At 40.4% G+C, this 22,070-nt stretch overlaps 1 protein-coding gene across 1 annotated transcript; it reads right to left on the bottom strand.

Moving 5' to 3' along the window:
- Window positions 1-229: 229 nt before the first annotated feature.
- LOC128638950 (adenosine receptor A2a-like) lies at window positions 230-18,994 on the bottom strand. Its single transcript, XM_053691084.1, has 2 exons — window positions 18,669-18,994; window positions 230-1,468 (listed from the first exon to the last, which is right to left on the bottom strand). The coding sequence occupies exons 1-2, from the start codon at window positions 18,992-18,994 to the stop codon at window positions 763-765; spliced, it is 1,032 nt and encodes a 343-aa protein (XP_053547059.1). The 3' UTR covers window positions 230-762.
- Between the last annotated feature and the right edge of the window lie 3,076 nt (window positions 18,995-22,070).

Raw genomic sequence — 22,070 nt, 5'->3', positions numbered from 1 at the left:
CACCACAGAGTAGCAGATTAGCAATCTGGTATACTTTGAAGACCTGGAGCCCCTGGCTGATACAGAGCCGTTCTAATTTGTGGCCATTTGCCTTCTTGGCCAAGCTCCACCCCATGTTTATTTTTATTTTATTTTTTTAAGTTTAGCACTGTTAGGATGATCAGAGATTGAAATTAAAATGTGCCCTGATATCCAATTCAAAGGCAAATAATGCTAACTCTTCCCCATCTCACACTGATGGCAAGTTCTTTATTATAGTAATAGGTACAGACACATACAGGGCATAAAAGTATTATTTACATAGTAGATACAAGTCATTAATATATTACACTATGTAGTCATATAGTGTACCTGTTGCATGGAATAGAAAAATAAATCTTAGCAGAATAGCTGACAGCACAGGTAGGGGGATTTCAAGTTACATAAAACCCACAATTTTTCTTTCAGGTAGAACATACAATTTTAAACAACTTTCCAATTTACTTCTATTATCACATTGTCTTCATTTTCTTGATATCCTTTGTTGAAAAGCAGGAAAGATGCTCAGGAGCATGCATGTCTACAGCACTATATTGCAGCTGTTTTGCAAGAATGTTATACATTAGCAACCGCACTAGATGGCAGCACCTTTTCCTATCATGTTCACACTACCTATCTATATATTTTCTTCAACAAAGAATAACATAAGAACTAAGCAAATATGATAATAAAAGTAAATTGGAAACTTTTCTAAAACTATTTGCTCCGTTAACAGTCATTAAATTAGGCCTGAGGATGGATCTTTTGTTTGCGGCAGCAAATCTTCTGTGATGTCCAACAGAGAAATGAACTTAGGAACACAGATCTCAGGGCTGCACCAAAATCCTTTTTTCTCATGGCATAAACAAGGGGGTTGGCAAAGGAATTCATATGTGACAAAAGAACTGCCAACCTTATAAGTGGTACATGGACTGTGCATGATCGGCAAAGGAGCCTGAGGCTGTTAATTGCATTGAGTGGCATCCAACACAAACAAAAGATAGCCATAAGAAGAAAAAGCGTGCAGGCCATATGCATTTCCCTCTTCTTGGCCGACCTCAAATGACTGCGCACCACTCTGAAGAGATCTGCATAAATACCAAGCATAATGGCCAAGGGCAGAAGAGTGCAACCAAAAAACACAAAGTACACCAAATAGTCAGGACTGAAGACTGCTGTGAGAGAACAGCAACCCAAATGTTGTCTTTGAATTTTGCTGCTATTGATAGACACTTTGTGGCTAAAGTAGGCACTGGAAAGGTCCCTTGCTGTGCGGGGTAAGGGGTATCCCCACATGAACCGGTCATAAGCAGATAGGGATTTGTTTCGGCCGATGTACTGTTGGAACTGATTCCATCCCATCATTGGAGAAAAACCGATGAGACAGGAGAGGGAGAAGCAGAGAAAGACTGCAACAACCAAGCGACGATTTGTCACATACACACTGTAGCTGTAAAACAGGATTTGTGATTACAAAAGTGTATCTACAGTGCACTTTGTTCATAAAACAGACAGTAAACAATCACTTTTTAATATAAAATGTTTAATTTTTTGTAGTGAAACAACTTTGCAATATTGCTTTATTATTTATTTTGCTCTAGCTTAAAGGGGCAGGATCCCCCCCAATTTTCTTTTTTTATTATTATTATTATTATTGTAGAACATACAATTTTAAACAACTTTGCATTTAATTTATATTATAAAATTTGATTAATTCTTTTGCTATCCTTTGCTGGAGGAACAGCATTGCACTGCTACAGCTAGCTGAACACATGTAGTTAGCCAATCACAAGAGACAAATGTGTGCAGGCACCAATTAGCAGCTAGCTTCCACTAGTGTAGGATATATGCATATTCTTTTTTTTAACAATGGATACCAACAAAGCACATATGAAAATAGAAGTGAATTTAAAAGTGTCTTAAAATTACATGCTCTATCCTAATTGTGCAAGTTTAATTTTGACTTTACTATCTCTTTAAGTCTGAAAATAAAGAGTTTCTGATTTTAACATTGGGAAGGACACATGGCAATCTTCAGAAGCCCAACTCTGACACATATCTGTCCCTAACTGGCTTCAGCAGAGATTATCATATAAGTAACTGGAAACAATGGCCACTTTGCTAAAATAATGACCATGACTAGCGTTTTATGCTAATTCACACTCAAATAAAACCTACTGCTTTTAACTTAAAATACCTAATATAGCTAAAACTTACCAAACACACTCCTCCCAAAGGGTTAAGCAGATATATAACAAACAAATACAAAACAAGAATGTACAGCAAAAAGCAATTAGGGTGTTATACTTTTTTTTATTTATTCATGAAACTTCAATTATCTCATACTCTAATATCTAAATCAGTTCTATGGTGAAATAGTATGTGGTAAAATATTCCAAACCTTCTAATTGTACACAATCAATTAATGCCGGCACTGGTTAAAATGATAATAATAATAAGATCCCCAAAATGTATAAATAATAAAATGATAAAATAATGTCATTTTGTAAAATATGTCCCGATGTCAGGTGACGTAATACTGATTGACAACATAGTATCATGGCAGAGTGGATACTACATAAATGCTGGGAGCCGTGCTTTTCAAACAGACAAATTGTGGATGTTAAAGACGGACTGAACAGTGTTGAAGACTAATAATGCTGAAGAGCCGAAGTGATAACATTTAAACTGGCTGATATGTAGTACATGACAAGTTAATTTGTCACAAGCATAGAGCCCAACCTGTCAAGGTGGTCAATTTAAAATCTTCATAGTTGTTTTTTGAACCTACTGATATTGAGAAGCCAAACACAGAACTGACAAGCAACATGTTTGTATAGATTGTACACAATAAAGAGATGGTAAACTCTCCCTTTATAAAAATAGATCTGGAATGTTAGTGATATTTTAAATGGAGTTGAATTCATCATTTGTAATGAAGTTGTGCTATAATTTAATTTTTAATATAGATATAAAATTAAAATACCCCGTGCTCTGCCGCCCACTTCAAAGGTCAATTTTTCTGTGAGCTAACGGTTTAAATTGTTGTCACAATCAGCGCTCTAGCTACAACAAGAGGCACACAAAAGGCAGAGCGCTGATTGGAGAACATCTAACATTCCGGATCTGTTTTTATAAAGGGGATAATTTACTATCACTTTAACTTAATGTGGACTAAGATCTTGTAAAAGGCTTTGGAAAACTAGGCAAGTTGATTATATGGTTCTGAAAAATATTCCATAAGGAGATAAAGGAATAACACCATCTCTATGTAAATTAAAGAACACAGATCACCACGTGAGTTACTACACTATTACTGATTGTACAGAAAATATTATGGAAGACTTTACATTTAAGATCCATTGGGACTTATTTTATATACTGATTGCACAATTTTAATTTTTTGGAAGGCAACACTATAAAGAACTATTAAAACATATATTACAAAATTGAATATTTTTACAGCAGGATGTTATATATACATTTTGGTGATCTTATTATTGTTTTTTTATTTATTTCTCTTGTTAAGTGTATTCAGTCTACGGGTCATCCATTACTTATGGGATATATTCCCTTCCCAACAGGAAGTTGCAAGAGGATCACCCAAGCAGAGCTGCTACATAGCTCCTCCCCTCACATGTCATATCCAGTCATTCTCTTGCAACTCAAACTAGATAGGACGTTGTGAGAGGTCTGTGGTGTTTTTTATACTTAGTTTATTTCTTCAATCAAAAGTTTGTTATTTTAAATGGCACCGGAGTGTGCTGTTTGCTCTCAGGCAGTATTTGGAAGAAGAATCTGCCTGCGTTTTCTATGATCTTAGCAGAAGTAACTAAGATCCACTGGCTGTTCTCGCACATTCTGAGGAGTGGGGTAACTTTCAGAAAGGGAAATAGCGTGTGGGGAATCCTGCAAAACAAGGTATGTGCAGTAAATTATTTTTCTAAGGAATGGAATTGACTAAGAAAATACTGCTGATACCGATGTAATGTAAGTACACAGCCTTAAATGCAGTAGCGACTGGTATCAGGCTGATGAATGTATGTACAATAAGTAATTTTCTAAGGAATGGAATTTGACTAAGAAAATACTGTTAATACTGAAGTAATGTATGAGCCTTAACTGCAGTAGAAGCGACTGGTAGCAGGCTTATTAATAACACTACTTATCTTTTAAAAGTGCATGTTTAAAACGTTTACTGGCATGTTATTTCGTTTTTTTGTGAGGTACTTTGGTGATAAATCTTTTGGGGCATGATTTTCCACATGGCTGTCGTTTTTTTTCTACATAGGTTTCCCACTGTTGTAATATGAGTGGGAGGGGCCTATTTTAGCGCTTTTTTGCGCAGTAAAAATTCAGTTTCAGTCTTCCTGCTTCTTCCTCCTTGATCCAGGATGTCTCTAGAGAGCTCAGGGGTCTTCAAAATTCATTTTGAGGGAGATAATCAGTCACAGCAGACCCTGTGACAGAGTGTTTGACTGTGATAAAAACGTTAATTGTTAAATTGATTATCCGTTTTTGGGTATTAAGGGGTAATCATCCATTTGCTATTGGGTGCAATGCTTTGCTAACTTAATACATTTACTGTGAAAATTTGGTTGCTATAACTGATTTGGTTCATTGTTATTTCAACTGTGACGATTTTTTGTGCTTCTTAAAGGCGCAGTAGCGTTTTTTATATTGCTTGTAAATTTATTTGAAAGGATTTTCCAAGCTTGCTAGTCTCATTGCGAGTCTGTTTAAACATGTCTGACACAGAGGAATCTGTTTGTTCACTATGTTTGAAGGCCAATGTGGAGCCCCACAGAAATATGTGTTACTAAATGTATTGATGTCCACTTTGAATAAAAGTCAATTTATATCTGTAAAGAAATTATCACCAGACAACGAGGGGGAAGTTATGCCGACTAACTCTCCTCATGTGTCAGTACCTTCGCCTCCCGCTCAGGAGGCGCGTGATATTGTGGCACCAAGTACATCAGAGAGGCCCATACAAATCACTTTGGAAGACATGGCTGCTGTTATGACAGAGGTATTAGCTAAATTACCTGAATTAAGAGGCAAGCGCGATAGCTCTGGGTTAAGGACAGAGTGTGCTGATGATGTGAGAGCCATGTCTGATACTGCGTCACAATTTGCAGAACATGAGGACGGAGAGCTTCATTCTGTGGGTGATGGATCTGATCCAGGGAGACCGGATTCAGAGATTTCTAATTTTAAATTTAAGCTTGAGAACCTCCGTGTATTGCTAGGGGAGGTATTAGCAGCTCTGAATGATTGTAACACGGTTGCAATTCCAGAGAAAATATGTAGGTTGGATAGATACTTTGCGATACCGGTGTGTACTGACGTTTTTCCTATACCTAAAAGGCTTACAGAAATTATTAGCAAGGAGTGGGATAGACCCGGTGTGCCCTTTTCCCCTCCTCCGATATTTAGAAAAATGTTCCCAATAGACGCCACCACACGAGACTTATGGCAGACAGTCCCTAAGGTGGAGGGAGCAGTTTCTACTTTAGCTAAACGTACCACTATCCCGGTGGAGGATAGTTGTGCTTTTTCGGATCCAATGGATAAAAAATTAGAAGGTTACCTTAAGAAAAATGTTTGTTCAAACAAGGTTTTATCTTACAGGCCCCTTGCATGCATTGCGCCTGTCACTGCTGCTGCGGCATTCTGGTTTGAGTCTCTGGAAGAGGCCATTCGCAACCAGCTCCATTGGATGAAGATTGTGGCCAAGCTTAAAGCACTTAAGCTAGCTAATGCATTTGTTTCTGATGCCGTTGTACATTTAACCAAACTAACGGCTAAGAACTTCCGGATTCGCCATCCAGGCGCGCAGAGCGCTATGGCTTAAATCCTGGTCAGCTGACGTGACTTCTAAATCTAATTGCTTAATATTCCTTTCAAAGGGCAGACCTTATTCGGGGCCCGGGCTTGAAAGAAATTATTGCTGACATTACTGGAGGTAAGGGTCATACTCTTCCTCAGGACAGGGCAAAGTCAAAGGCCAAACAGTCTAATTTTCGTGCCTTTCGTAAATTCCAAGGCAGGGAGCAGCATCAACTTCCTCCGCTCCAAAACAGGAAGGACCTGTTGCTCGTTACAGACAGGGCTGGAAAGCTAACCAGCCCTGGAACAAGGGCAAACAGGCCAGAAAACCTACTTCTGCCCCTAAGACAGCATGAAGAGAGGGCCCCCTATCCAGAAACGGATCTAGTGGGGGGCAGGACTATCTCTCCTTCGCCCAGGCGTGGGCAAGAGATGTCCAGGATCCCTGGGCGTTGGAGATCATATCTCAGGGATATCTTCTGGACTTCAAGGCTTCTCCTCCTCAAGGGAGATTTCATCTTTCAATGGTTATCAGGAAACCAGATAAAGAAAGAGGCATTCCTACGCTGCGTACAAGACCTCCTAGTAATGGGGGTGATCCACCCAGTTCCGCGGACGGAACAAGGACAGGGATTTTATTCAAATCTGTTTGTGGTTCCCAAGAAAGAGGGTACCTTCAGACCAATTTTTGGACCTAAAGATCTTAAACAAATTCCTCAGAGTTCCATCATTCAAAATGGAAACTATTCGGACCATCCTACCCATTGATCCAAGAGGGTCAGTACATGACCACAGTGGACTTAAAGGATGCCTACCTTCATATACCGATTCACAAAGATCATCATCGGTTCCTAAGATTTGCCTTTCTAAACAGGCATTACCAATTTGTAGCCCTCCCCCTTCGGGTTGGCTACGGCCCCGAGAATCTTTACAAAGGTTCTGGGCTCACTTCTGGCGGTTCTAAGACCGCGAGGCATAGCGGTGCTCCGTATCTAGACGACATCCTGATACCAGCGGTCAAGCTTCAAATTGCCAAGTCGCATACAGATGATAGTTTCTGGCATTTCTGAGGTCGCATGGGTGGAAAGAGTGAACGGTGGAAAAAGAGTTCTCTATCACCACTCACAAGAGTCTCCTTTCTAGGGACTCTTTATAGATTCTGTAGAGATGAAAATTTACCTGACGGAGTCCAGGTTATCAAAACTTCTAAATGCTTGCCAGTGTCCTTCATTCCATTCCACGCCCGTCAGGGCTCAGTGCATGGAAGTAATCGGCTTAATGGTAGCGGCAATGGACATAGTGCCATTAGCGCGCCTGCATCTCTAGACCGCTGCAATTATGCATGCTAAGTCAGTGGAATGGGGATTACTCAGATTTGTCCCCTCTGCTAAATCTGGACCAAGGAGACCAGAGATCTCTTCTCTGGTGCTTTCTCGGGTCTCACTGTCCAAGGGTATGACCTTTCGCAGGCCAGATTGGACGATTGTAACAACAGATGCCAGCCTTCTAGTTGGGGCGCAGTCTGGAACTCCCTGAAGGCTCAGGGATTATGGACTCAGGAGGAGAAACTCCTCCCAATAAATATTCTGGAGTTGAGAGCAATATTCAATGCTCTTTTTAGCTTGGCCTCTAGTTAGAAACACTGAGGTTCATCAGATTTCAGGTCGGGACAACAATCACGACTGTGCTTACATCAACCATCAGAGGGGGGAACCAGGAGTTCCCTAGCGATGGTTGGAAGTCTCAAAGATAATTCGCTGGGGCAGAGTCTCACTCTTGCCACCTGTCAGCGATCTACATCCCAGGCGTGGAGAACTGGGAGGCGGATTTTCTAAGTCGCCAGACCTTTCATCCGGGAGAGTGGGGAACTTCATCCGGAGGTCTTCGCTCAACTGATTCATCGTTGGGCAAACCAGATCTGGATCTTATGCGTCTCGCCAAGACGCAAACTTCCTTGTTACGGATCCAGGTCCAGGGGGACCCGGGGAGCGGCGCTGATAGATGCTCTGACAGCCCCTTGGGTCATCAACATGGCTTATGTGTTTCCACCATTTCCGATGCTACCTCGGACTGATTGCCAAGTTCCAACAGGAGGAGAGAGGCATCGGTGATTCTGATAGGCGGCCTGCGTGGCCACGCAGGGACCCTGGTATGCAGACCTAGTGGACATGCTCCGTCCTGTCCACCATGGTTTCTACCTCTGAGCAGGGACCTTCTAATACAAAGGTCCTTTTCAAACATCCAAATCTTATTTCTCTGAGGCTGGACTGCATGGAGATTGAACGGGCTTGATTCTATCAAAGCGTGGCTTCTCAGAGTGGCGTAAATATTTAATATTGGTGCGAATCCAAGGGTTACTCATGGAGTAGGGGTTAGGATTCCTAGGATATTGTCCTTTCTACAAGAGGGTTTAGAAAAGGGCTTATCTGCTAGTTCGTTAAGGGACAGATTTCTGCTCTGTCTATTCTTTTACCACAAACGTCTGGCAGAAGTTCCAGACGTCCAGGCTTTTTGTCAGGCTTTGGCTAGGATAAGCCTGTGTTTAAGACTGTTGCTCCTCCGTGGAGCTTAAACTTGGTTCTTAAAGTTCTTCAAGGGTTCCGTTTTGAACCCCTTCATTCCATTGATATTAAGCTTTTATCTTGGAAAGTTCTGTTTTTGATGGCTATTTCTTCGGCTCGAAGAGTCTCTGAGTTATCGGCCTTACATTGTGATTCTCCTTATCTGATTTTCCATTCAGACAAGGTAGTTCTGCGTACTAAACACCTGGGTTTTTACCCTAAGGTAGTTTCTAACAGGAATATCAATCAGGAGATTGTTGTCCCATCATTATGTCCTAATCCTTCTTCAATGAAGGAACGACTTTTGCATAATCTGGACGTAGTCCGTGCCCCTGAAGTTCTATTTACAGGCAACTAAAGATTTTCGTCAAACTTCTTCCCTGTTTGTCGTGTACTCTGGTCAGAGGAGAGGGTCAATAAAGCTTCGGCAACCTCTCTCTCCTTTTGGCTTTGTAGCATAATACGTTTTAGCCTATGAGGACTGCTGGACAGCAGCCCCCTGAAAGAATTACAGCTCATTCCACTAGAGCTGTGGCTTCCCACCTGGGCCTTTAAGAATGAGGCCTCTGTTGAACAGATTTGCAAAGGCTGCAACTTGGTCTTCACTTCACACTTTGTTCAAAATGTTTACAAATTTGACACTTTTGCTTCTTCGGAGGCTGTTTTTGGGGAGAAAGGGTTCTACAGGCAGTGGTTCCTTCCGTTTAAGTTCCTGCCTTGTCCCTCTCATCATCCGTGTACTTTGGCTTTGGTATGGTATCTCCATAAGTAATGGATGACCCCGTGGACTGAATACACTTAACAGAGAAAACATAATTTATGCTTACCTGATAAATTTATTTCTCTTGTAGTGTATTCAGTCCACTGGCCCGCCCTGTCTTTTAAGGCAGATCTAAATTTTAATTAAAACTCCAGCTCTGCTTGGGTGATCCTCTTGCAACTTCCTGGTTGGGAAGGGAATATATCCCATAAGTATGGATGACCCGTGGACTGAATACACTACAAGAGAAATAAATATTATCAGGTAAGACATAAATTATGTTTTTTTAACCAGCGCTGGTATTAATTGATTGTGCACAAGTTAGAAGGTTTGGAATATTTTACCTCACAATATTTCACCATAGGAAATTAATTTAGATATTATTTAGAGTATGAGATAATTTAAGGTTCATGAATAAATAAAATTGTTTAATCAATTATAGCGGATAAACACCCTAATTGCTTTTAGGGCTACTGCCTTCTTTTTATTTGTTTGTTATATAACTTTTCTGCTTACAGTAACAAGCTCAGGGGACCTGACTCCTCCATATAATAAGGATTAATGGGACAGTTACTGGTGCTAAAGCAGGGGCATATAAAAAGTCATGGGTGGTGTTTGGATATTGAATACATTTACCAAACAAACCAAACAATCAAATGCATTCAAAACATGTTAAACTCACCTACTACGTTAAAGTGATGGTAAACTTTAACTTTTCTAGTTTACAATATTTGTAATCATAAACTAAAAGATGGGGGACTTTCATTAATTTCACATTTTTTTATTTTTATTAATTACCCTTTCATGTTTTCCCATATGTTGCCGTTCCTCAGCCCATAACAGGTAGTCTATTTTCTACTTCACTTACAATTCAGGCTGTAGCCAATCATATTGATTCCCCTTTGGCATCTTTTAGTTTATGATTACAAATATTGTAACTAAAAAGTTAAAATTTACCATCACTTTAATTTATTGCAAGGATGCAGAAATTCTCCCATTTACAAGATGTTTACCATTGTTTTAAATTTAACTAATTTGAAGTTCTTCTTACTCTCAGTTTATGAAAAACATACAGTTCTTTACAATTAGCACTAATATACAATAATATCTGTTGTCTCTAAATAACTAGTTAACCCCTTAATGACCACAATGTATCCTGTATGTCACTGGTCGTTAAGGGGTTAATCCATTTTACTGCTCAACACAAAGGAAGACACAGCATTAGCTGCTATCCTATCCCTTTCATTAGCTCTTAATTGTGTTAGGGCAATCAATAACTTTTAACATTTTTTGATCATATTACAGGTCGAATGATAATTTTTATTGCACAAGCTATAGTCTAAGGTGTGCTAACATCTGCATATTGGATATTGCTCAAGCACTAAGCCAGTGGTGTTCTAAACTGATGGTGCACAAGTAGTGGAATTCTTCATGTTTGTCTGTGCTGTATTATTAATAATAATAATTATATACCTCAGGTCTCATAAAGTGCTAAATTATACAGCAGTATTTAGGATTGAGCTAGAGCGCAACGCAACTCACCACTGGTAATAAAAGTTCCTAAATAGCCCTTTTTGTGCTATCTATCTAATGTATAGAATGTACTAATGAAGTTTCAGTCTTTTTAAGATACTCTGGTTAAAACGTTTAGGGACAGATTATGAATGGAGCGCAAAAACACGCAATGGTGCACTGGTTCCCATTGCTAGGAAGCTATGCGCTCAATAGAGCGCACTTCCATAGGCTACAATAGGAACCTCATTCCCATGCCGTGAGACACAGCATAAGAACTAGTGCAGATAAGGGGGTAATTCCCGCAGCAATGGCAGCAAATTGTAAATATATATGTACATGATTATTTACATACATATTTATGTGTTTATATGTGTATATATATACATATTAACACATAAATACATATGTATATAAGAATATACATATATATTTACTGGGAACACACAGTTCCTATAGACCGTAATGTAAAGGCACATTTCAATGGGTTTTTCTTCTAACACCCCACACCCACCAACTTTAGCCCCCAAAAACTGGTGCAGTTACTTTATTAAAAAATAAAAATGCTACAATTTTTTTTTTTAATAAAATACACCCACTGTATTTTGGAGGCATTTGGGGCACATTTATAAAATTAACCAGATTTCTGATCTCTAATTGCTACCGCGAGCTCGCGGTAGCAATAACCAGAAAATTGTAATGGCTGGTTATTTATTGCGGGCGCACAATAAATTAGAGCTCCACTTGTAATTTGGCCCTTAAAGGGATATCAAACCCAATTTTTTTCTTTCATGATTCAGATAGAGAATGCAATTTTAATCAACTTTCCAATTTACTTCTATTATCTAAATTGCTTAATTCTCTTGGTATCCTTTGTTGATGAAACAACAATGCACAGGGGTCAGCCAATAACATGAGGTATATATGTGCAGCCACCAATCAGCAGCTCCTGAGCCTACCTAGGTATGCTTTTAAACAAAGGATACCAAGATGATGACACAAATTATGTAATAGAAGTAAATTGAAAAGCTGTTTAAAATTGCATGTTCTGTCTGAATCAGGAAATACATAAATTGTATTTTTAATGATCTACTTGTAATAGCTGAAAGCATAGTTACAATTGCTCAGAAGTAACTTTTTTTAACCAGATGTTATGGATAAACAGTAGAAATATGCATAGGTTCCCAGTGATATTTGCAAAGGTAATAAATGGGCAGCACTTTTATACCTGAACCTAGCAGTTTTAGAGAAATAAAAAATATTGGTATGTATTATTTTATAAATTCTGGTTCTGAATTGAGATATGAGTAACACATCTAATGATATAATGGTACCAGCTTTTTCTTGTTGCTAAATAATTAGTAAACCTCTGTTATATAAAAATATATATTTTAACATCTAGATATTTGATTCACTCCAATCTTACTTTATACGATTGTTCTAGATAGATGCTATAAGAGAGAAAGAAGAGGAGAGAAGAGGAAAGAGAGAGAAAAGGAAAGAGAGAGAAAGAGAGAGGAGAGGAAAGAGAGAGAAGAGGAAAAAGAGAGGAGAGAAGAGAGAAGAAGAGAGGAAGAGAGAGAAGTGGAGAGGCAGAGAAGAGGAGAGGGAGAGAAGAGGAGGAGAAGAGGAGAGAGAGAGAAGAGGAGAGGGAGAGAAGAAGAGAGGGAGTGGAGAGGAAAGGGAGCGAAGAGGAGAGGGAGAGAAGAAAAGAAGAGGAGGCGGAAAGAGAAGAAACAAAGGGGATAAGAGAGAGAGATGGATGAAAAGAAGAGGAGGAGGAGAGAAAGAAAACAAAGGGGATAAGATAGAGAGATGGAAGAAAAGAAGAGGAGAAGAGAGAGAGAAGAAAGAAGAGGAAAAGAGAGAGAGAAGAAAGAAGAGGAAAAGAGAGAGAGAAGAAAGAAGAGGAAAAGAGAGAGATAGAAGACAAGAAGAGGATAAGGGAGAGAGAAGACAAGAAGAGGATAAGGGAGAGAGAGACGAAAAGAAGAGGAGAAGAGAGAGAGAGAGAGAGAGAGAGAGAGAGAGAGAGAGAGAGAGAAGAAGAGTAAAATTGAGAGAAGAAGAGTAGAAGAGAGATAGAAGACAAGAAGAGGAGAAGGGAGAGAGAAGACAAGAAGAGGAGAAGAGAGAAGAAAAGAAGAGAAGAGAGAGAGAGATAAGAAGAGGAGAAGAGAGAGATAGAAGACAAGAAGAGAAGAAAAGAGATAGAAGACAAGAAGAGAAGAAAAGAGATAGAAAACAAGAAGAGGAGAAGAGAGAGAGAAGACAAGAAGATGAGAAGAGAGATAGAAGACAAGAAGAGGAGAAGAGAAAGAAAAGAAGAGGAGAAGAGAGAGAAAAGAAAAGGAGAAGAGAGAGAGAAGAAGAGTAGAAGACAGAGAGATAGAAGAGAGAAAGAGAAGAAAAGAGAGCGATAGAAGAAAAGAAGAGGTGAAAAGAGAGAGAGAATAAAATCATAAGAGAGAGAATGTATTGCCTCATATACAGTATATATAACCATTGTTTGTTCTTACTAAGCATTTCAGTTTTGAATAGAAGCTTGTTGTCATAGACACTGTGACAAAACCAATCTCGCCACTGTACCTTGGAGGGCCTGTTATGGAACATTCTTTGGGCTGGAGGTACATGGGCTTAAGGATACCCAGAGACTGCATGGAAATATGGAATTTTATATGCTGGACACCCCATGTACTTTCATAACTCTGTCTTATGTCTATGTCACCCTGTATCCATAAATACAGGATGGGTGCAGGGTGTGAGTGCCCCTTGTGGGAGCAATTGTGACTCTATAAGCCAAGTGGGCATAAAAGACTTTATAGCTAATAAGAACTGTTCCTATATTCAGTAATAAGATGTATTCTATGTATGTTTAAGATCTGATTGTGTCTCAGGAGTCTGTCTGGGTAAACTGATTGTGTCCTTGTGTAATTATGTTAACTAGACTGCCCAACATCAGATTGTCTGAGGTAAACGTTCTTCCTAGTTAATTAACTTAATATGTTAATCTGTTTTTACCTGTGAATAGACAATTGTTAGAGGTTTGATGCATTGTTCATATGTTTGCTTTACTGTTAAACCAATGCCCTCTGTAACCTGAAGCCAGGGTGTATAAATCTGTGTGCTGCCTTCAAATAAAGCATATATTCTGTTTAACCTGAAAACTGGCTGGTTTGTGAATTGCTGATTCCCTATGCAGGACGTTGTTCCCTGGTATTAACTCTTGGTACACTGTTGGTACCGTAACATTGGTGGCAGCGACGGAATGAACCTTATCGCCCAGAAGAGCAACTACACAAGCCAGTAACCTCAGGAAGAGGGGGATTATTACAATACTGACTAAGATGGAAAAGAGAAAAGTAAATTTTGCAGCTTTTAAAAACTTCCTGGAAACAGAAGGAGAGATTGATGGGTACCTTGCGGATTTTGAGAGGCAATGTGCACTACACAAGGTACCCGCAGAGGACTGGGTCACGATATTATCTGGAAAAATTATCCGGCCGGGCCAGAGAGGCTTTTCGGGCCATTCCAGATGAGGAAGTCGGATTATAATACTGTAAAAGAGGCTGTGCTCTCCAGGTATGCGGTTAAACCGGAGGCATACCGGAGACGGTTCAGAGACACTGTTAAATTTAGCTGGAGATTCCTACCTTGAGTGGGCATGTAAGGTGCACCGCACAGCAGCTCACTGGATAGCGGGGTGCCAAGCCATATCTGGGGAAGAGGTGCTGCAGCTATTCCTGTTGGAACATTGCTTCGACAAATTACCCGCAGGAGTTCGAGAGTGGGTTCGGGACCGTAAACCCTCCATCCTGCAGGAAGCGGCTCGCTTGGCAGATGAGTATACGGATGCCCGCAAACTGGACACTGCTACCACTAAGCCCCCTGCTAGGAGTGGAGTACAGACCCCCAGTCACCCCAGCAGCTGCCAGTTACCAACCCCGGCGCACCACTATACCACACGGCCTCCGGCCACGAACTACCCCTCAGAGAGCCCTGCGGTGCTACTCACAACCTATTCGGTGCTTTAGATGTAAGCAACTAGGGCACAAAAGACCAGAGTGTCCCCTAAACGCAGCGAACCAAGCGCAGTCCTGGAGAAGACCCGCCGGCGGAATCCCACGTAATCCTCAGCCTGCGGCCCGCTACGTAGAGGCGCAAGAATGCTGGAGCATCCCTACATGAGGCAGACCTTGTGCAAGCTGCCCACCGGAATAACCGGCAACTGGTTAAAGTGGAATGGGAAGAAGGTCAGTGGTCTACGGGATACTGGTGCTACCATGACCTTGCTTCAAAAGAACTTGGTGTCTGAGAAACAGTACACTGGAGACACTGTGGCTGTGAGGGTAGCAGGGGGCGATGTGTTCAGCCTACCTGTTGCCAGGGTACATTTGGATTGGGGGAGTGGGCGCTAGACCTGTGAATGTGGGGGTCAAGAAGGACTTACCTGCTGATGTTCTTCTTGGAAATGACTTGGCCCCCCTTGTTTCTGCCTACGCTCCTATGGGTCCCGCTGATGTTAACTCTGTGACTACCCATGCTCAGATCCGTGTAGCAGAGACTGACCCCCCTGCTGCTAAGCCCCAGAACGCTGAGCTCAGTAAATCTCTATCCGCTATTGATACGTGGAAGGTCCCGTTACAATGCGCTGATGAAGGAGAAGAGGAGCGCAGAGGAAAAAGCACGTTAGAACGTGAATCTCTGCTAGACAAGCTGCACCGACAGACTGCAGAAAACACCAGCTTGAGAGTGGAACATGAAACATTAAAGAAAAACTTAGTGACACTGGAGGAGAAGCTGACGCTGGCTCATAGTGAGGTGCAGCAACTCAAGGGCACCCTATGTCAGTATGAAGGGATTGTGGATACCTATAAAGAGCAGGTACAGAAAACTCGTAAAGAAGCTGATGGGATTTTGAAGGACTGTTTGGCCCTGGTCTGGGCACTGAGGAATTTGAACCCTTGTTTGTATGGACAGAATTCTCTCTCATAACGGGAATACAGATGGATTGTCCCAGCAAACTGACATGCCTACCAGGCGCTCTGGTGGTATATGGCACAGTACATACCCTGGACAGCCGAGCATGACAAACCAGAGGGAGAGGAGGTTTGATGGTCCTGTCCCCCAGCAACACGGCTGTTTAGCCAAAGGGGAGACGATTGGTCCCCCCCTCCAGCAGCACAGCTATGTATCCAAAGGGGAGACAGTCGGTCCTCCCCCTCCAGCAACCAGGCTCCCACCAGGCTACTTCCATGGTAGTGCTGGCAACCCTGGCAGAGTACAGCTGGTCTCTGCCCCACCTCGCAACCCACCAAATTCAGCGTACCAGTCCCCCACACAGCTGTGGTGAGGCACCCTGGACATGGACAAGTTTTCCCCGTACTCAGGTGTAGTAACCATTTATTGTGGGTGGACTGTACTACTAATTGTGTTTTATGGGTGGGTTGCTGGACTAACCAGGGCACTGACCGGCAGGAGGTCAGATACCCTGTTAGTCTGTTTGGAAAAGGGGAGAGATGTGCCAAAACCAATCTCGCCACTGTACCTTGGAGGGCCTGTTATGGAAACATTCTTTGGGCTGAGGTACATGGGCTTAAGGATACCCAGAGACTGCATGGAAATATGGAATTTTATATGCTGGACACACCCCATGTACTTTCATAACTCTGTCTTATGTCTATGTCACCCTGTATCCATAAATACAGGATGGGTGCAGGGTGTGAGTGCCCCTTGTGGGAGCAATTGTGACTCTTTAAGCCAAGTGGGCATAAAAGACTTTATAGCTAATAAGAACTGTTCCTATATTCAGTAATAAGATGTATTCTATGTATGTTTAAGATCTGATTGTGTCTCAGGAGTCTGTCTGGGTAAACTGATTGTGTCCTTGTGTAATTATGTTAACTAGACTGCCCAACATCAGATTGTCTGAGTAAACGTTCTTCCCTAGTTAATTAACTTAATATGTTAATCTGTTTTACCTGTGAATAGACAATTGTTAGAGGTTTGATGCATTGTTCATATGTTTGCTTTACTGTTAAACCAATGCCCTCTGTAACCTGAAGCCAGGGTGTATAAATCTGTGTGCTGCCTTCAAATAAAGCATATATTCTGTTTAAACCTGAAAACTGGCTGGTTTGTGAATTGCTGATTCCCTATGCAGGACGTTGTTCCCTGGTATTAACTCTTGGTACACTGTTGGTACCGTAACAGACACGTATTAGCAAAATTGGTTCTGGTAAAGGTTATGTCTGTTTCTTTTACTGTGCACATGGTACATGTACATATGCCTCTTGGACCTTCATGTGCACACTGCAGGCTAGATTAAATGTGGACTGTGATCTGTGAGAGATAATAAAGGGTACATTGTCTTGTGCTCCGTCTCATGCTCAGAATAACGCACAATATGGTATTACAAGTGGAAGGTTAAAAATGTTAGAAACTTTTTTAGTGCACCCTATACTTTTAATGGACACCACAGTTTATTGTGCGCATATTGCAAACAGTGACTTTAAGGGACAGTCCACACCAGAATTTTTGTTGTTACCCATTCCCCAGTTTTGCATAACCAACACAGTACTAATAATACACGTTTTACCTTTGTAATTACCTTGTATCTAAGCTTCTGCTGACTGCCCCCTTATTTCAGTTATTTTGGCAGACTTGCATTTTAGCCAATCAGTGCTCACTCCTAGGTCACTTCACGTGCATGAGCTCAATGTTATCTATATGAAACACATGAACCATTGCCCTCTAGTGGTCAAAATGCATTCAGATTAGAGGCAGTCTTCAAGGTCTAAGAAATTAGCATATAAACCTCCTAAATTTAGCTTTCAACTAAGTATACCAAGAGAACAAAGCAAAATTGGTGATAAAAGTAAATTGGGAATTTGTTTAAAATTACATTCCCTATTTAAATCATGCAAGGTTTTTTTTTGGACTTGACTGTCCCTTTAAGTGTTGCGCTTATGCAAAATTTAAAAATACTGCTGTAAAATTTAGAGCTTTTTGATACTCAATGTAAACCATTATTGTTAATAGTATAGCACAAAACTAATGAAATTTTCCCCTACTTGCGCACCATTTGCTTAGTGCACCCTCAGCTTAGTGCCTGAGGGATATATGACATTAATTTTACTACACCCCCCATAGAAGTCTATTATGTAAGTGCTTTAGGGCCAGATTAGGAGCGGAGCACTAACAGTTACGAGTGAGGGAAAGGGGGATTTTCATGTCGGGTTAGCGCACTTGAGAATATGCGATCAGGTCTGCGCGTGTGTAGGGTGTTTTTCCACTTGACTTCTATAAAGGAATGCATTATCGTGCAATATTTTAAGTCCGTTTTTTACACGCAAACTCTTTACTTTCAACTTGTAATATGAATGCTACCCGACACATGTAAAAATCTTACTTCTAGCAGAGTTAATGCTTGAGGAGAAGCGTTTAATAACACTCCACTTGTAATCGGGGCCATTAGTGTATCTATACTATCTGACGTGCAGATGTTAGCGGGCTCCAGAGTCTTAGCTATTGCTCAAGCAATAAAAAAAGTAACGTTGATATGGATGCAAACAAAAACGTGATAGTGATTGTGATTGAGTGATGTTAATGCACAATGACGCTAATATTATTGCTCTCCACTTGTAATCTAACCCTTCATATTTTTACTATATGTTGTGTTAGCTATGATTCAATAATATTGCTCACCAACGTTGTCTTTCTTAACAGGGATAGTGTTTAAATGAGCATGCATGGGGCATATGTACTTATGCTTCATACAAAATAAAAGCTATCACTGAAACCATAATCAGTTATGAGTAAATGTGACTTTATCTATGTGTTTAACTCTTTTGGAGGAGTTCAACACAGATTTTCATGGTAAGTGAAAAATGTACATTCTCTAACAAATTAGAACAGCTTTACACTACAATGTCTTTTCATATGAGACATTTTGTCAGTTTCTATTTCGGCTATGCGTTGCCTACCTGCTCGGTAGTCTAATCTTCAGTTGAGCATTGATGGCGATGAGCAGAAGCAGAAGAATTGAGAATTGTGTGGTCACCAAAGGAAAACATGTGATAAAGATGCAAGTGTAGAAACAGAGTGTATATTCCATGCTCAAAATTATGGAGAAGGGAATGGCAAGAGCTCCAACACCAACATCTGCAGCTGCCAAGCTAACGATCAGGTAGTTTGTAACCGACCTCAGCTCCTTGTGCAGATAAACTGTTACACAGACCAGGAGATTACAGGAAACAATGCAAACAGCCAGCAAAATCTCCATGAAAATGAAAGGGATATTATCATCCATGTCCAGTACACTATTAATGCAAGAGAAGAGAGAGTAACCACACAAACGAATATTATTTCAAGATAAATGTATAGAGGAATAGGAAAGAGGAAACACTAACGCCTAGATTACGAGTCTTGCATTAGCGTTAAAAAGCAGCGTTGAGAGGTCCCAACGCTGCTTTTTAACGCCCACTGGTATTACGAGTCTGGCAGGTACAGGTGTACCGCTCACTTTATTTCCGCAACTCGAGCATACCGCAAATCCCCTTACGTCAATTGCGTATCCTATCTTTTCAATGGGATTTTCCTAACGCCGGTATTACGAGTCTTGGAAAAAGTGAGCGGTACACCCTCTCCTGTCAAGACTCCTACCGCATTTAAAAGTCAGTAGTTAAGAGTTTTATGGGCTAACGCCGTAACATAAAACTCTTAACTAAAGTGCTAAAAAGTACACTAACACCCATAAACTACCTATTAACCCCTAAACCGAGGCCCCCCCACATTGCAAACACTTAAATAACATTTTTAACCCCTATCTGCCGACCGGACAGCGCCGCCACTTTAATAAATATATTAACCCCTAAACCGCCGCACTCCCGCCTCGCAAACACTAGTTAAATATTATTAACCCCTAATCTGCCGTCCCTAAGATCGCCGACACATACCTACATTTATTAACCCCTAATCTGCCACCCACAATGTTGCCGCCACTATATTAAATTTTTTAACCCCTAAACCTAAGTCTAACCCTAACACCCCCCTAACTTAAATATAATTACAATAAATCTAAATAAAATTAATACAATTAACTAAATTATTCCTATTTAAAACTAAATACTTACCTATTAAATAAACCCTAAGATAGCTACAGTATAATTAATAATTACATTGTAGCTATTTTAGGATTTATTTTTATTTTACAGGCAAGTTTGTATTTATTTTAACTAGGTACAATAGTTATTAAATAGTTATTAACTATTTAATAACTACCTAGCTAAAAGAAAAAAAGTACCTGTAAAATAAAACCTAACCTAAGTTACAATTACACCTAACACTACACTATAATTAAATGAATTCCCTAAATTAAAGATAGAAGATGCCGCCTGGATGAAGACTTCTGCCCGTCTGGAGGTCCTCTTCTGCCCGGATAGGATGAAGACTTCTGCCCGTCTGGAAGACCACTTCTGCCCAGTTGGGTGAAGACGTCTCAAGGTAGGGTGATCTTCAAGGGGTTAGTGTTAGGTTTTATTAAGGGGGGATTGGGTGGGTTTTAGTGTAGGGTTTGGTGTGTGGGTGGTGGTTTTTAATGTTGGGGGGTATTGTATTCTTTTTTTACAGGTAAAAGAGCTGATTACTTTGGGGCAATGCCCCACAAAAGGCCCTTTTAAGGGCTATTTGTAATTTAGTATAGGGTAGGGCTTTTTTTTTATTTTGGGGGGCTTTTTATTTTATTAGGGGGATTAGATTAGGTGTAATTAGTTTTAAAAAATTGTAATTATTTTATTATTTTTTGTAATTTAGTGGTTTTTTTTGTACTTTAGTTTATTTTATTGTATTGTAATTAGTTTAATTTAATTTAGGTAATTATTTTATTTATAATGTAGTGTTAGGTGTAATTGAAACTTAGGTTAGGTTTTATTTTACAGGTACTTTTGTCTTTATTTTAGCTAGGTAGTTAATAAATAGTTAATAACTATTTAATAACTATTGTACCTAGTTAAAATAAATACAAAGTTGCCTGTAAAATAAAAATAAACCCTAAGATGGCTACAATGTAATTATTAGTTATATTGTAGCTAGCTTAGGGTTTATTTTATAGGTAAGTATTTAGTTTTAAATAGGAATAATTTAGTTAATTGTAGTATTCTTAATTAGATTTATTTAAATTATATTTAAGTTGGGGGGGGTTAGGTTTAGGGTTAGACTTAGATTTAGGGGTAATAACTTTATTATAGTGATGGCGACGTTGTGGGCGGCAGATTAGGGGTTAATAATTGTAGGTAGGTTGCAACGACATTGGGGGAGGCAGATTAGGGGTTAATAACTATAATGTAGGTGTCGGCGATGTTGGGGGCAGCAGATTAGGGGTTCATAGGTATAATGTAGGTGGCGGCAGTGTCCGGAGCGGCAGATTAGGGGTTAATAATATAATGTAGGTGTCAGCAATGTCGGGGTCGGCAGATTAGGGGTTAATAAGTGTAAGATTAGGGGTGTTTAGACTCAGGGTTCATGTTAGGGTGTTAGGTGTAGACATAAATGTTTTTTCCCCATAGGAATCAATGGGGCTGCGTTAGGAGCTGAACGCTGCTTTTTTGCAGGTGTTAGTTTTTTTTCCAGCCGGCTCACCCCATTGTTTCCTATGGGGAAATCGTGCATGAGCACGTTTAGCCAGCTCACCGCTACCGTAAGCAGTGCTGGTATTGAGGTGACATGTGGAGCTAAATTTTGCTCTCCGCTCACTTTTCTGCAGGTAACGCCGGCTTTGAGAAAACTCGTAATACCAGCGCTGTCTGTAGGTGAGCGGTGAGCTTAAACTGCTTGTTAGCACCACACAGCCTTACCAACAAAACTCGTAATCTAGCCGTAAGTCCATAAAAAAAAAATTTATGCTTACCTGATAAATTTATTTCTCTTGTGGTATATCCAGTCCACGGATTCATCCATTACTTGTGGGATATTCTCCTTCCCAACAGGAAGCTGCAAGAGGATCACCCACAGCAGAGCTGTCTATATAGCTCCTCCCCTAACTGCCAACTCCCAGTCATTCGACCGAAGACAAGCAAGAAAAAGGAGAAACTATAGGGTGCAGTGGTGACTGTAGTTTAAAAAATAAAAAACACCTGCCTTAAAATGACAGGGCGGGCCATGGACTGGATACACCACAAGAGAAATAAATTTATCAGGTAAGCATAAATTTTGTTTTCTCTTGTAAGGTGTATCCAGTCCACGGATTCATCCATTACTTGTGGGATACCAATACCAAAGCTATAGGACACGGATGAAGGGAGGGACAAGGGAGGCGCTTAACGGAAGGCACCACTGCCTGTAAGACCTTTCTCCCAAAAATAGCCTCCGAAGAAGCAAAAGTATCAAAT

The sequence above is a fragment of the Bombina bombina genome, chromosome 8 (assembly GCF_027579735.1).
Source record: "Bombina bombina isolate aBomBom1 chromosome 8, aBomBom1.pri, whole genome shotgun sequence".
NCBI lineage: Eukaryota > Metazoa > Chordata > Amphibia > Anura > Bombinatoridae > Bombina > Bombina bombina.
Note: the sequence above shows the minus strand (reverse complement) of the source record. Positions and strands in the feature narration are given on the sequence as shown.